The sequence below is a fragment of the Myxine glutinosa genome, chromosome 12 (assembly GCF_964187855.1).
Source record: "Myxine glutinosa chromosome 12, kmMyxGlut1.1, whole genome shotgun sequence".
Taxonomy (NCBI): Eukaryota; Metazoa; Chordata; class Myxini; order Myxiniformes; family Myxinidae; genus Myxine; species Myxine glutinosa.
In genome coordinates, this window is record NC_136272.1 from 109,082,413 (window position 1) to 109,095,551 (window position 13,139).

Below are 13,139 nucleotides of genomic sequence, written 5' to 3' on the forward strand. Positions count from 1 at the left end.
CGCTAGGTGGGGGTGTGGCACACTAAGAGTGTAACAGAATGTCCACGGAGATAAAGCTGCAATGCATAAATAAACTAGATGGTATTCATAGAATACTTACCCTGCGCAGTCAACTTGTTGTGAGCCAACTCTTCTGTTTTTGAACATTTTTTTCTTTGAACCAATTTGGCTGCCAGACCACGTGAGCGATGACATCATAAATTTATATTCTCTAATATAATTGTTGCATAGTCATAATTCGTTTCATTTCAAACACTCAATACATTTCAAACTGATCAGCCTAAGCGTTGTCCCTGTCGAATTATGACGTCATAATTATGGCACCAATTACGTCATCGTTAACACCTATTCCCCATATGGAGTTATTTACAATGAGCCATGTTTCAATTTTTTCCATGCAGTGCTTTTGGAGATATAGAGTTGCAACATTTTTCGGTTTTTCCAAGATGGCGCCTGTAACACATGACCTATGACGTCATGATTATCATTAAAATATTCTACATGAGGAGGCGCTCCTACGGTGAAAATTTCGTGCCCATCAGACCAACAGTTGCTGAGAAAAAAAAATTCACAATGATTGGATAAGTAGTATTTGTCGAATTATGACATGATGATGGCACCGATGACATCATAATTAACATATCTTATTCCCCAAAGGGAGTACTTGACAATGAGCCAGGTCTCAATTTTTTTCCATTAAGCAGTTTGGGAGATAGAGGTGTAACGTTTTCCAAGATGGCGTCTGTACCACGTGACATATGACGTCATAATTATGAATAAAAAAAATCTACAGGCAGAGGTGCTTCTATGGTAAAATTTAGTTTCAATCGGACCAACGGTTGCCGAGAAAATGAATTTTTAAAATGCACACGTACACACACACGAATGCTTAACCCCACTTTTCGCTTCGCGAGCGCAGGGTAACAAGACCCTCGGGGTCTTGGGGTAGTGGTGGTGTCGAGATTTTGGACAGACCCTTTTCCAGATCGAGTCAGTGATGCCATTAAAGAATGGACCACGCACACCCTTACTCATCCCTCCTCACCCTCCACACCCTCGAGATGATCACGAGCCTGAAAGACCACGCAGAGGGTCGTGGACGTTCAAAGTGACGCGAGTCCGAGGTCTAAAAATCGCACCAACTTTGCGCAATTTCACTTGGTCTCGCATCATAACCGCAAAAGAATTACCTTTTCCTGTTTTGCTCGAGACGTGACCCCCCGAGACCCCTATTTGCCCGGTTCTATGGGAGATCGCAGGGAGGATAGTGCCGGGGGGAGAGGCGCTGATTTGCTGCACAGGTTGGACGAGAGGTGGGGTCGTCCTGGCGAGGAGCATGCAGGATATCCTGCCACCTCACCCTCCCCAGCACACCAGAACACGAAGCTCTGGCGGTGCCGATAAAACCGCTCGGATGACCCCGGAGACCACCGACCGCATCCAGGACCATGAGAAGAACGACGCACACACTTGTAACGGGACCCAATCAGAGATGGCCTACACATCGGTAAAGGTCCTTCATCCTGAGTGCGATTAGTTCGTCCAGGACGGGATGGTCCATGCTGCGTAAAGCATGGTCTTCGAGGTCCGTCTGTGGGTCGTCGTGACCCTTTTGTGCGCGAGAGGAGGTCGTGCTAACGAGTCCGGTACGCTGCGGTTGTCCGTGGTGGAGGAGAGAGAGGCGGGTGTAACCGTGGGGAAAGTGCGGGTGGACGGCGTGAGACCATCGCGGATCAAGGTGTTGAGCAGCACGAAGGGTCTGCTCGCTTTTGATCGCGACACGGGTCGGGTTTACACCACGGAGCGACTGGATCGGGAGAAGCAATGCGAGAACACGGGTCCATGTGTTCTGCGACTCGACCTTCTGCTGGGCGAACGTTTCCTGGAGGTCCAAGTGCAGGTGATCGATGTGAACGACCACCCTCCGACCTTTCCGTCGGCCGTCATGACCCTCAACATCTCCGAGTCGGTGCGGGTCGGTGCGCGATTCCCGCTGATCGCCGCGCACGACCCCGATGCTGGAACGAACGGCATTCGGCGCTACTCGCTCGGCGGCAGCGACGCGTTCACACTGGGTGTGCGAGCCGGGTTCGGGAGCGGGCTGGGTCTCCCGGAGCTGGTCCTCGCGAGACCTCTGGATCGGGAGCGCCTTTCTCGACTGACGCTCGTGCTGCGTGCCGTCGACGGGGGATCCCCGGCACGCGCGGGCTCGCTGCACGTGGTTGTCCACGTGCTCGACTCAAACGACAACCGGCCCGCGTGCGCCGAGCCCGTGTACCGGGTGAGCGTGCGGGAGAACGGGCCACGTGACCGAGTGCTGGTCCACCTGAACGCCACGGACCTGGACTCGGGACGCAACGGGATGGTGCGTTTCCACCTCGATCGGTATAGCAACTCGGAACGAGCGCACGATCTAATTACCGTGGATCGCACCAGCGGTGAAGTCCGACTGCACGGCGTCTTGGACTACGAGGAGAGCCCGAGCCTGGAGTTCTCGGTGCGCGCCGAAGACCAAGGCGCACACCCTCTGTGGACGCTGTGCAAAGTGCTCGTGCACGTGCTGGACCAAAACGACAACGCGCCCGAGTTCACGGTCCACGGCGAGGTGGCGGGGACCTTGACCATCGACGAGGGCGAAACGACGGGAACGTTCGTGACGTCGGTGCAGGTGACGGACCGCGACTCGGGCTCCAACGGGAAGGTGAGCGCGTCTCTCCGCGGGGACGGACCGTTCACGCTGCACCACAACGGAGACGTGTACTCCATGTACACCAGGGGTCCCCTGGACCGCGAGCGCCGATCCGAATACAACGTGACCTTCGTGGCCTGGGACACGGGCGAGCCGAGGTTGGAGACCCTCAAGGTCCTGAGGATCGTGGTGGGAGACGTGAACGACAACGCTCCGCGTTTTCAACGTCCCTTTTACGAGTTCAAAGTTCGCGAGAACAACGTACCTGGAGCGCTGATCGCCTCCGTGTCTGCGTTCGATCCAGACCTTGGGGACAACGGGACGGTCTTTTACTCCATTGTGAAGACCTCGGTGAACGGGATCCCCATCCATTCGCTCCTCTCGATCAACGGCGGCAGGGGAAACGTGTACGCGCTCCTATCCCTGGATTACGAGCAGACCCGTCACCTGAGCTTCCAGGTACAGGCGCGTGATCATGGCTTCCCGCAGCAGAACAGCACGGTGCAGGTGACCATCTTTGTCCAAGACCAGAACGACAACGCGCCGAGAATCGCGTCACCGCGTCTTCACGACGGCAACGCCACGGTCTACTTACTCTGGGGCACGACCACAGGATCCTTGGTGCTTCGCGTTGAGGCAAAGGACAAAGACCACCAGGAGAAGGCGAGGTTGAGCTACGCCATCATCCGTGGCAACGACCACCATTGGTTCTCCATGAACGAGGAGACCGGCGAGATGGTGACGACGCGCGGCTTCCAGAAGGGTGACCGTGCGGAGCACGTGATCGAGGTGCTCGTCTCGGATCAGGGTAGTCCTCCACTGTCGACCCGTGCCACGTTGCGCATTCTGTTGGTCGACGTCATACCAGAAGCGGCGGAGCAGGAGGGCGAAGCCCCCTCCACGCGGGTTCCGCTGGTGCTCCTCATTGCCCTCGGTGGCATCTGCTCCGTGCTCTTCGTGGCGATGGTGGTCATCGCCGTGGTTTGCAAGCGTGAGAACAAGGAGATCCGTACGTACAACTGCCGCACGGCCGAGACTTACTACCGCAAGCCGTGCCTGAAGGTGGGGAAGCAGAAGCTCAGCAAGACGGACATCGTGGTGATGCCGAGCGACGCTTCCCACAGGACCTCCCGTTTATCATCGGTCAACATTGAAATGAATGCAGGAGCAACCCTGAGGGAGTCTGGACCTCGTCAAAGTCTCGCTGACGACTCGACCCCAAATTTTACCATTGGCTCGGGTCCAGAGCACGTGAACCCACCCGTTAATGGTCTCCTCACTCCACCAGCCCCCGCTCTACCAGCCGTGATGCCGGGAACATCTGCAGGCGAGCCGAGACCCCAGGACGCCTACACCCACGAGGTGAGGCGACGGTCCTCATCGATGCAATTTTCACACTATTTCATCACCATTCCATGACATCAGTGTCACGTATGCGATGCCATCACCATTCCAGGACGTCACGCATGAGGCACCATTCCATGATGTCAGTGTCACGTATGCGATGTCATCACCATTCCATGATGCCAGTGTCACGTATGCGATGTCATCACCATTCCAAGATGTTACACATTCCATGAAGTCACGCATGCAATGCCATCACCATTCCATTACCATTCCATGATGCCACGCATGTGATCACCATTCCATGACGTCAGTGTCACGTATGCGATGTCATCACCATTCCAAGATGTTACACATTCCATGAAGTCATGTATGCGATACCATCACCATTCCAGGATGTCACGCATGCGATGCCATCACCATTCCATGACATCACGCATGCAATGCCATCACCATTACATTACATCACGCATGCGATGCCATTACCATTCCATGATGTCACTCATGCGATGCCATAACCATTCCATGATGTCACTCATGCGCTACCATCACCATTCCATGACATCACGCATGTGATGCCATCACCATTCCATGCTGTCACTCATGTGATGCCATTACCATTCCATGACCACGCATGTGATGCTATCACCATTCCATGACATCACACATGCGATGCCATCACCATTCCATGATGACATGCATGTGATCACCATTCCATGACGTCAGTGTCACACATGCGATGCAATCATCATTTCATGACATCACACATGCGATGCCATCACCATTTCATGACATCATGTATGTGATACCATCACCATTCCATGACGTCACACATGCGTTGCCATCACCATCCATTACATCAGTGTCACGTATGCGATGCCATCATCATTCCATGACGCCAGTGTCACGTATGCCACGCCATCACTATTCCCAGACGTCACGCATGAAATTCCATAACCATGGTTTTCCCACCATTCTGTGATGTGCTATCCGTGCTGTGCTGCAGGCGGGGGTAAGAGCGAGCACATGGCGGAGGCAGCGACACCCAGACGGTATGAGGTGAGGCCGCTCGTGCTGTGCGACATTAAAACGCCATGTAACCGTCATGCTACCGTCATGGTTAGGCAGTTAGTAAGTGTGTAAATACATTACAAAACAAAAGGAAATTTATTTCCTGTTCGGCATATTGAAAGTAGTACCAAATTTGTACTTGCGGTAATCCACCAGTAACATTTACTTCCGATGGACAAAATTCCAAACTCGGTTACATTGTGGTTTGAGCATCCACTAAGAGTCAGGGTTGGTCGGTCATTCAATTCCGACTCCATCATACCAAAGAAAATGGTACGTGCTGCCTCATTGCTTGATGCTCAGCATTTAGAGGATAGCGCATGAACAAACCCCACGTGTTGGGGAGGCGAGACATTTCGTCTTAACTTTTCTGGTGAATGTGGAGAGAAACGGGATTGTATAATAAGACTGTCAATGGCACCCAGAGTACTCTGGGAAGTAACGCCACTTTACCCAAAGTGTTTGTTGAAGACGAGACTGCTGTTGTCTGCCTCTGTTTATATGTACCAGCTGCTCAAGTGTCTGAGAACATGTAAAAAAAAAAAAAAAAGGACAAAAAATGAAATAAGCACCAAACAATATTCTAAACTGTCCTATCGCGTGGGACAAGGAAGTAACAACGAAACTGCTCATTGATAAACATCCACTAGCAATGTGAAAACTAATTGTTCCATTAGGGTCCAGGAACACTATCTACCCCACTCGTGTCCAGGCACACTGTATATACTCCACTCGTCAGGCACACTATCTACTCCACTAGTATCCAGGCACACTATCTACCTACTCCAGTCATGTCCAGGAACACAATCTACTCCACTAGTATCCAGGCACACTATCTACCTACTCCAGTCATGTCCAGGAACACAATCTAATCCTCTTGTGCAGAAGCACACTGCATCTACTCCACTCGTGTCCAGGCTCACTATCTACTCCACGAGTATCCAGGCTCACTGTATCTACTCCACGAGTATCCAGGCACACTATCTACTCCACTAGTATCCAGGCACACTCTCTACTCCACGAGTATCCAGGCTCACTATCTACTCCACGAGTATCCAAGCACACTATCTACTCCACGAGTATCCAGGCTCACTATCTACTCCACGAGTATCCAGGCTCACTATCTACTCCACGAGTATCCAGGCTCACTATCTACTCCACGAGTATCCAGGCACACTCTCTACTCCACGAGTATCCAGGCTCACTATCTACTCCACGAGTATCCAAGCACACTATCTACTCCACGAGTATCCAAGCACACTATCTACTCCACGAGTATCCAGGCTCACTATCTACTCCACGAGTATCCAGGCTCACTATCTACTCTACGAGTATCCAAGCACACTATCTACTCCACGAGTATCCAAGCACACTATCTACTCCACGAGTATCCAGGCTCACTATCTACTCCACTAGTATCCAGGCTCACTATCTACTCCACGAGTATCCAGGCTCACTATCTACTCCACGAGTATCCAGGCTCACTATCTACTCCACGAGTATCCAGGCTCACTATCTACTCCACTAGTATCCAGGCACACTATCTACTCCACGAGTATCCAGGCTCACTATCTACTCCACGAGTATCCAGGCTCACTATCTACTCCACGAGTATCCAGGCTCACTATCTACTCCACGAGTATCCAGGCTCACTATCTACTCCACGAGTATCCAGGCTCACTATCTACTCCACTAGTATCCAGGCACACTCTCTACTCCACAAGTATCCAGGCACACTATCTACTCCACGAGTATCCAGGCTCACTATCTACTCCACGAGTATCCAGGCTCACTATCTACTCCACTAGTATCCAGGCTCACTATCTACTCCACGAGTATCCAGGCTCACTATCTACTCCACGAGTATCCAGGCTCACTATCTACTCCACTAGTATCCAGGCTCACTATCTACTCCACTAGTATCCAAGCACACTATCTACTCCACGAGTATCCAGGCTCACTATCTACTCCACTAGTATCCAGGCTCACTATCTACTCCACGAGTATCCAGGCTCACTATCTACTCCACGAGTATCCAGGCTCACTATCTACTCCACGAGTATCCAGGCTCACTATCTACTCCACGAGTATCCAGGCTCACTATCTACTCCACTAGTATCCAGGCACACTATCTACTCCACTAGTATCCAGGCTCACTATCTACTCCACGAGTATCCAGGCTCACTATCTACTCCACGAGTATCCAGGCTCACTATCTACTCCACGAGTATCCAGGCTCACTATCTACTCCACTAGTATCCAGGCACACTATCTACTCCACGAGTATCCAGGCTCACTATCTACTCCACGAGTATCCAGGCTCACTATCTACTCCACTAGTATCCAGGCTCACTATCTACTCCACGAGTATCCAGGCTCACTATCTACTCCACGAGTATCCAGGCTCACTATCTACTCCACTAGTATCCAGGCACACTCTCTACTCCACGAGTATCCAGGCACACTATCTACTCCACGAGTATCCAGGCTCACTATCTACTCCACTAGTATCCAGGCTCACTATCTACTCCACGAGTATCCAGGCTCACTATCTACTCCACTAGTATCCAGGCTCACTATCTACTCCACTAGTATCCAGGCACACTATCTACTCCACGAGTATCCAGGCTCACTATCTACTCCACTAGTATCCAGGCACACTCTCTACTCCACGAGTATCCAGGCACACTATCTACTCCACGAGTATCCAGGCTCACTATCTACTCCACGAGTATCCAGGCTCACTATCTACTCCACGAGTATCCAGGCTCACTATCTACTCCACTAGTATCCAGGCACACTATCTACTCCACGAGTATCCAGGCTCACTATCTACTCCACTAGTATCCAGGCTCACTATCTACTCCACGAGTATCCAGGCTCACTATCTACTCCACGAGTATCCAGGCTCACTATCTACTCCACGAGTATCCAGGCTCACTATCTACTCCACTAGTATCCAGGCACACTATCTACTCCACGAGTATCCAGGCTCACTATCTACTCCACTCGTGTCCAGGCACACTATCTACTCCACGGTCCAGGCACACTATGAGCCTCGTGTCCAGGCACACTATCTACTCCAGTGTCCAGGCACACTCACTATCTACTCCACTCGTGTCCAGGCACACTATCTACGAGTATCCAGGCTCACTATCTACTCCACGAGTATCCAAGCTCACTATCTACTCCACGAGTATCCAAGCACACTATCTACTCCACGAGTATCCAGGCTCACTATCTACTCCACGAGTATCCAGGCTCACTATCTACTCCACTAGTATCCAGGCTCACTATCTACTCCACGAGTATCCAGGCTCACTATCTACTCCACGAGTATCCAAGCACACTATCTACTCCACGAGTATCCAGGCACACTATCTACTCCACGAGTATCCAGGCTCACTATCTACTCCACGAGTATCCAAGCACACTATCTACTCCACGAGTATCCAGGCTCACTATCTACTCCACTAGTATCCAGGCACACTATCTACTCCACTAGTATCCAGGCTCACTATCTACTCCACGAGTATCCAGGCTCACTATCTACTCCACGAGTATCCAGGCTCACTATCTACTCCACTAGTATCCAGGCACACTATCTACTCCACTAGTATCCAGGCTCACTATCTACTCCACGAGTATCCAGGCTATCTACTCCACTAGTATCCAGGCTCACTATCTACTCCACTAGTATCCAGGCACACTATCTACTCCACGAGTATCCAGGCTCACTATCTACTCCACTAGTATCCAGGCACACTCTCTACTCCACGAGTATCCAGGCACACTATCTACTCCACGAGTATCCAGGCTCACTATCTACTCCACGAGTATCCAGGCTCACTATCTACTCCACGAGTATCCAGGCTCACTATCTACTCCACTAGTATCCAGGCAAACTATCTACTCCACGAGTATCCAGGCTCACTATCTACTCCACTAGTATCCAGGCTCACTATCTACTCCACGAGTATCCAGGCTCACTATCTACTCCACGAGTATCCAGGCTCACTATCTACTCCACGAGTATCCAGGCTCACTATCTACTCCACTAGTATCCAGGCACACTATCTACTCCACGAGTATCCAGGCTCACTATCTACTCCACTCGTGTCCAGGCACACTATCTACTCCACGAGTATCCAGGCTCACTATCTACTCCACGAGTATCCAAGCACACTATCTACTCCACGAGTATCCAGGCTCACTATCTACTCCACGAGTATCCAAGCACACTATCTACTCCACGAGTATCCAGGCACACTATCTACTCCACGAGTATCCAGGCTCACTATCTACTCCACTCGTGTCCAGGCACACTATCTACTCCACGAGTATCCAGGCTCACTATCTACTCCACGAGTATCCAAGCACACTATCTACTCCACGAGTATCCAGGCTCACTATCTACTCCACGAGTATCCAAGCACACTATCTACTCCACGAGTATCCAGGCTCACTATCTACTCCACGAGTATCCAAGCTCACTATCTACTCCACTAGTATCCAGGCTCACTATCTACTCCACGAGTATCCAGGCTCACTATCTACTCCACGAGTATCCAGGCTCACTATCTACTCCACGAGTATCCAAGCACATTATCTACTCCACGAGTATCCAGGCACACTATCTACTCCACGAGTATCCAGGCTCACTATCTACTCCACGAGTATCCAGGCTCACTATCTACTCCACGAGTATCCAGGCTCACTATCTACTCCACGAGTATCCAGGCTCACTATCTACTCCACGAGTATCCAGGCTCACTATCTACTCCACGAGTATCCAAGCACACTATCTACTCCACGAGTATCCAGGCTCACTATCTACTCCACGAGTATCCAGGCTCACTATCTACTCCACGAGTATCCAAGCACACTATCTACTCCACGAGTATCCAGGCTCACTATCTACTCCACTAGTATCCAGGCTCACTATCTACTCCACGAGTATCCAAGCACACTATCTACTCCACGAGTATCCAGGCTCACTATCTACTCCACGAGTATCCAAGCACACTATCTACTCCACGAGTATCCAGGCACTCTGTATCCACTCCACTCGTGTCAGTGCCGGATTAAGCCTCGGCTGGCCCTAAGGCACATTTTGAAGTTTTAGAGAATGGCCTGAACAATTTTAATTAGATCTCGGGCTCATGGAAATGGACCCCAGACAAAAGATGACCTGATTCATGAACAAAATATTTAATACAAAAAAAGACAAATATTTAATGTGAAAAGAAACTACTTTCAAACTAGTTTAGTCTATACAATTAGCAGTGTAGAGCAGAGCATATATGCATGACAAAACACGCACAGATTTGGCACTTTGCTTTACAGTTTACTAGACCTTAGATTGTAACCTTGCGCGCGTTTACAACTGCAAACTTCAATTACGGAACTGAAGTCCAGTTCTTGGAGCAAATCACTTTCAATGCACATTTTTGTGGCCCGAATTTTTGGCTGGCCCTAAGGCACATGCCTTGTCTGCCTGGTTTGGTGCCTTGTCTGCCAATGGTTAATCCGGCACTGACTCGTGTAGAGGCACACTGTATATCCACTCCACTCGTCTCGGCACACTGAATCTACTCCACTAGTGTACACAGGAAACTATTTATAGCACAAAGCACACAAACTGTATAAAGCACACTGTATGTACTCCTCTCATATCCGGCACACTGTATCTACTCCACTCATGTGTAGGAACACTATCAATTCCACTCATGTCTAGGCACTCTGTATCCACTCCAATCGTGTAGAGGCACACTGTATATTCCCTCCAGTCATGTCTCGGCACACTGAATCTACTCCACTCATGTCCACGAACACTGCATCTACTCCACTCATGTCCACGAACACTGAATCTACTCCACTCATGTCCACGAACACTGAATCTACTCCACTCATGTCCACGAACACTGCATCTACTCCACTCATGTCCACGAACACTGCATCTACTCCACTCATGTCCACGAACACTGAATCTACTCCACTCATGTCCACGAACACTGTATCTTCTCCACTCATGTCCACGGACAATGCATCTTCTCCACTCATGTTCACGAACACTGCATCTACTCCACTCATGTCCACGAACACTGAATCTACTCCACTCATGTCCACGAACACTGTATCTTCTCCACTCATGTCCACGAACACTGCATCTACTCCACTCATGTCCACGAACACTGAATCTACTCCACTCATGTCCACGGACAATGCATCTTCTCCACTCATGTTCACGAACACTGAATCTACTCCACTCATGTCCACGAACACTGTATCTTCTGCACTCATGTCCACGAACACTGTATCTACTCCACTCATGTCCACGAACACTGCATCTACTCCACTCATGTCCACGAACACTGCATCTACTCCACTCATGTCCACGAACACTGAATCTACTCCACTCATGTCCACGAACACTGTATCTTCTCCACTCATGTCCACGGACAATGCATCTTCTCCACTCATGTTCACGAACACTGCATCTACTCCACTCATGTCCACGAACACTGAATCTACTCCACTCATGTCCACGAACACTGTATCTTCTCCACTCATGTCCACGAACACTGCATCTACTCCACTCATGTCCACGAACACTGAATCTACTCCACTCATGTCCACGGACAATGCATCTTCTCCACTCATGTTCACGAACACTGAATCTACTCCACTCATGTCCACGAACACTGCATCTACTCCACTCATGTCCACGAACACTGCATCTACTCCACTCATGTCCACGAACACTGAATCTACTCCACTCATGTCCACGAACACTGTATCTTCTCCACTCATGTCCACGGACAATGCATCTTCTCCACTCACGTCCACGAACACTGCATCTTCTCCACTCATATCCACGAACACTGCATCTACTCCACTCATATCCAGGAACACTATCGATTAGACTCTTATAAAGACAGGTACGCATTTTATATTCAACACAAAGAGCAGTCTAGTCACGGCTTGCATGAAAAGTAGTGTATTCTCTGTTTCAGACTTGAACAGGTACATTGATTCATGGTTTCTTGGAGCTCCCCTACCACCAGACCGAGATGCATCTTCTTCTCTGCACCCAGATGACCCGTACGTGTTTCCTGCACCAGATAGAGGGACAAGTTTGATGATAGCAAGGCATGCACTTCCGCTGCTGCATGGAGTAACTGACGGTCCCAAAAATGGACGAGGATATCTGTCCGAATGCAGGAATCAACTACTCCTCTCTTCATCATCCTCTGGGTCAGATCTGTCAGTATTGGATGGCTTTGTGTTGGACAAGGGACTACACGAAGTCTCCAGTGACTCATCATCGGTAGGAAATGCATGGGTCAGCGATGCTGATGATGAAATATTTTTCACATGATTGAAAATGAGCAAATTTTATGGGACTGGACTCGTTTACATCTGGCGAAGCAATGCCGGACCATAATATAATTTAACGTCTCAACATACTTCCTAAAAATTCCAATCATATCATCGACCTTTTGGATGGAGGTCATTGCTGTATCAATGACATTATGCACACGTACTTTGGGGATTACCCACCGGGAATTGAACCTCATTTGCTTCACCATTGCACCCACCAACTTCTATCATCATTATGGGGTTTGGGTCAACTATGGGATGGGTGGGGAGGCTATAAGGCCATTGTAGGTTTCCTGTGTACATTAAGATGTCATTTAGTTTCTGGAAAACGGTGCTTTTTATTTTCAAAAAAATATCAAAAAAGACCAATAAAAATGGAAATGTGAGTTTTCTGTTTCAGTGGTTTACTTTAAACAGGGAAGGTATTGGAGAGATGCAAAGTTTCATTTAAAAAGGGAATGTACTGTGGCGACCATATCCCATTTTTCCCATAAAGCCCCTGGTGTTGGTTTAGCGGTTTGGGTGCTGACTTGGGATCCTAGGATCCTGAGTTTTAATCCCGGTCGATCGCTGAATTAACGCCAAGGTAGTACAGCGGATAAGCTCTCATATTTTAACAAATTGTGCATTTTTTGAGAAAAGCATGAAATTT

At 49.6% G+C, this 13,139-nt stretch overlaps 1 protein-coding gene across 2 annotated transcripts; it reads left to right on the forward strand.

Moving 5' to 3' along the window:
• The first annotated feature begins 1,370 nt into the window (after window positions 1–1,370).
• Window positions 1,371–12,873, forward strand: LOC137437762 (protocadherin-17). 2 transcript variants are annotated; one of them, XM_068132361.2, is made up of 3 exons: window positions 1,371–4,051; window positions 5,040–5,092; window positions 12,121–12,873. In XM_068132361.2, exons 1-3 carry the CDS (start codon window positions 1,574–1,576, stop codon window positions 12,137–12,139), a joined length of 2,550 nt encoding a protein of 849 aa, XP_067988462.1. In that variant the 5' UTR covers window positions 1,371–1,573; the 3' UTR covers window positions 12,140–12,873. The 2 variants fall into 2 exon arrangements, with proteins under 2 accessions (XP_067988462.1, XP_067988460.1); XM_068132359.2 differs by having other exon boundaries at window positions 1,430–4,051; window positions 5,040–5,085.
• The last annotated feature ends 266 nt before the right edge of the window (window positions 12,874–13,139 follow it).

Coding starts and splice junctions, on each gene's coding strand:
- LOC137437762 (XM_068132359.2), top strand. CDS start 1,574: ATGGTCTTCGAGGTCCGTCTGTGGGTCGTCGTGACCCTTTTGTGCGCG. Junction 4,052..5,039: donor AGGACGCCTACACCCACGAG/GTGAGGCGACGG, acceptor GCTGTGCTGCAG/GCGGGGGTAAGAGCGAGCAC. Junction 5,086..12,120: donor GAGGCAGCGACACCCAGACG/GTATGAGGTGAG, acceptor TCTCTGTTTCAG/ACTTGAACAGGTACATTGAT.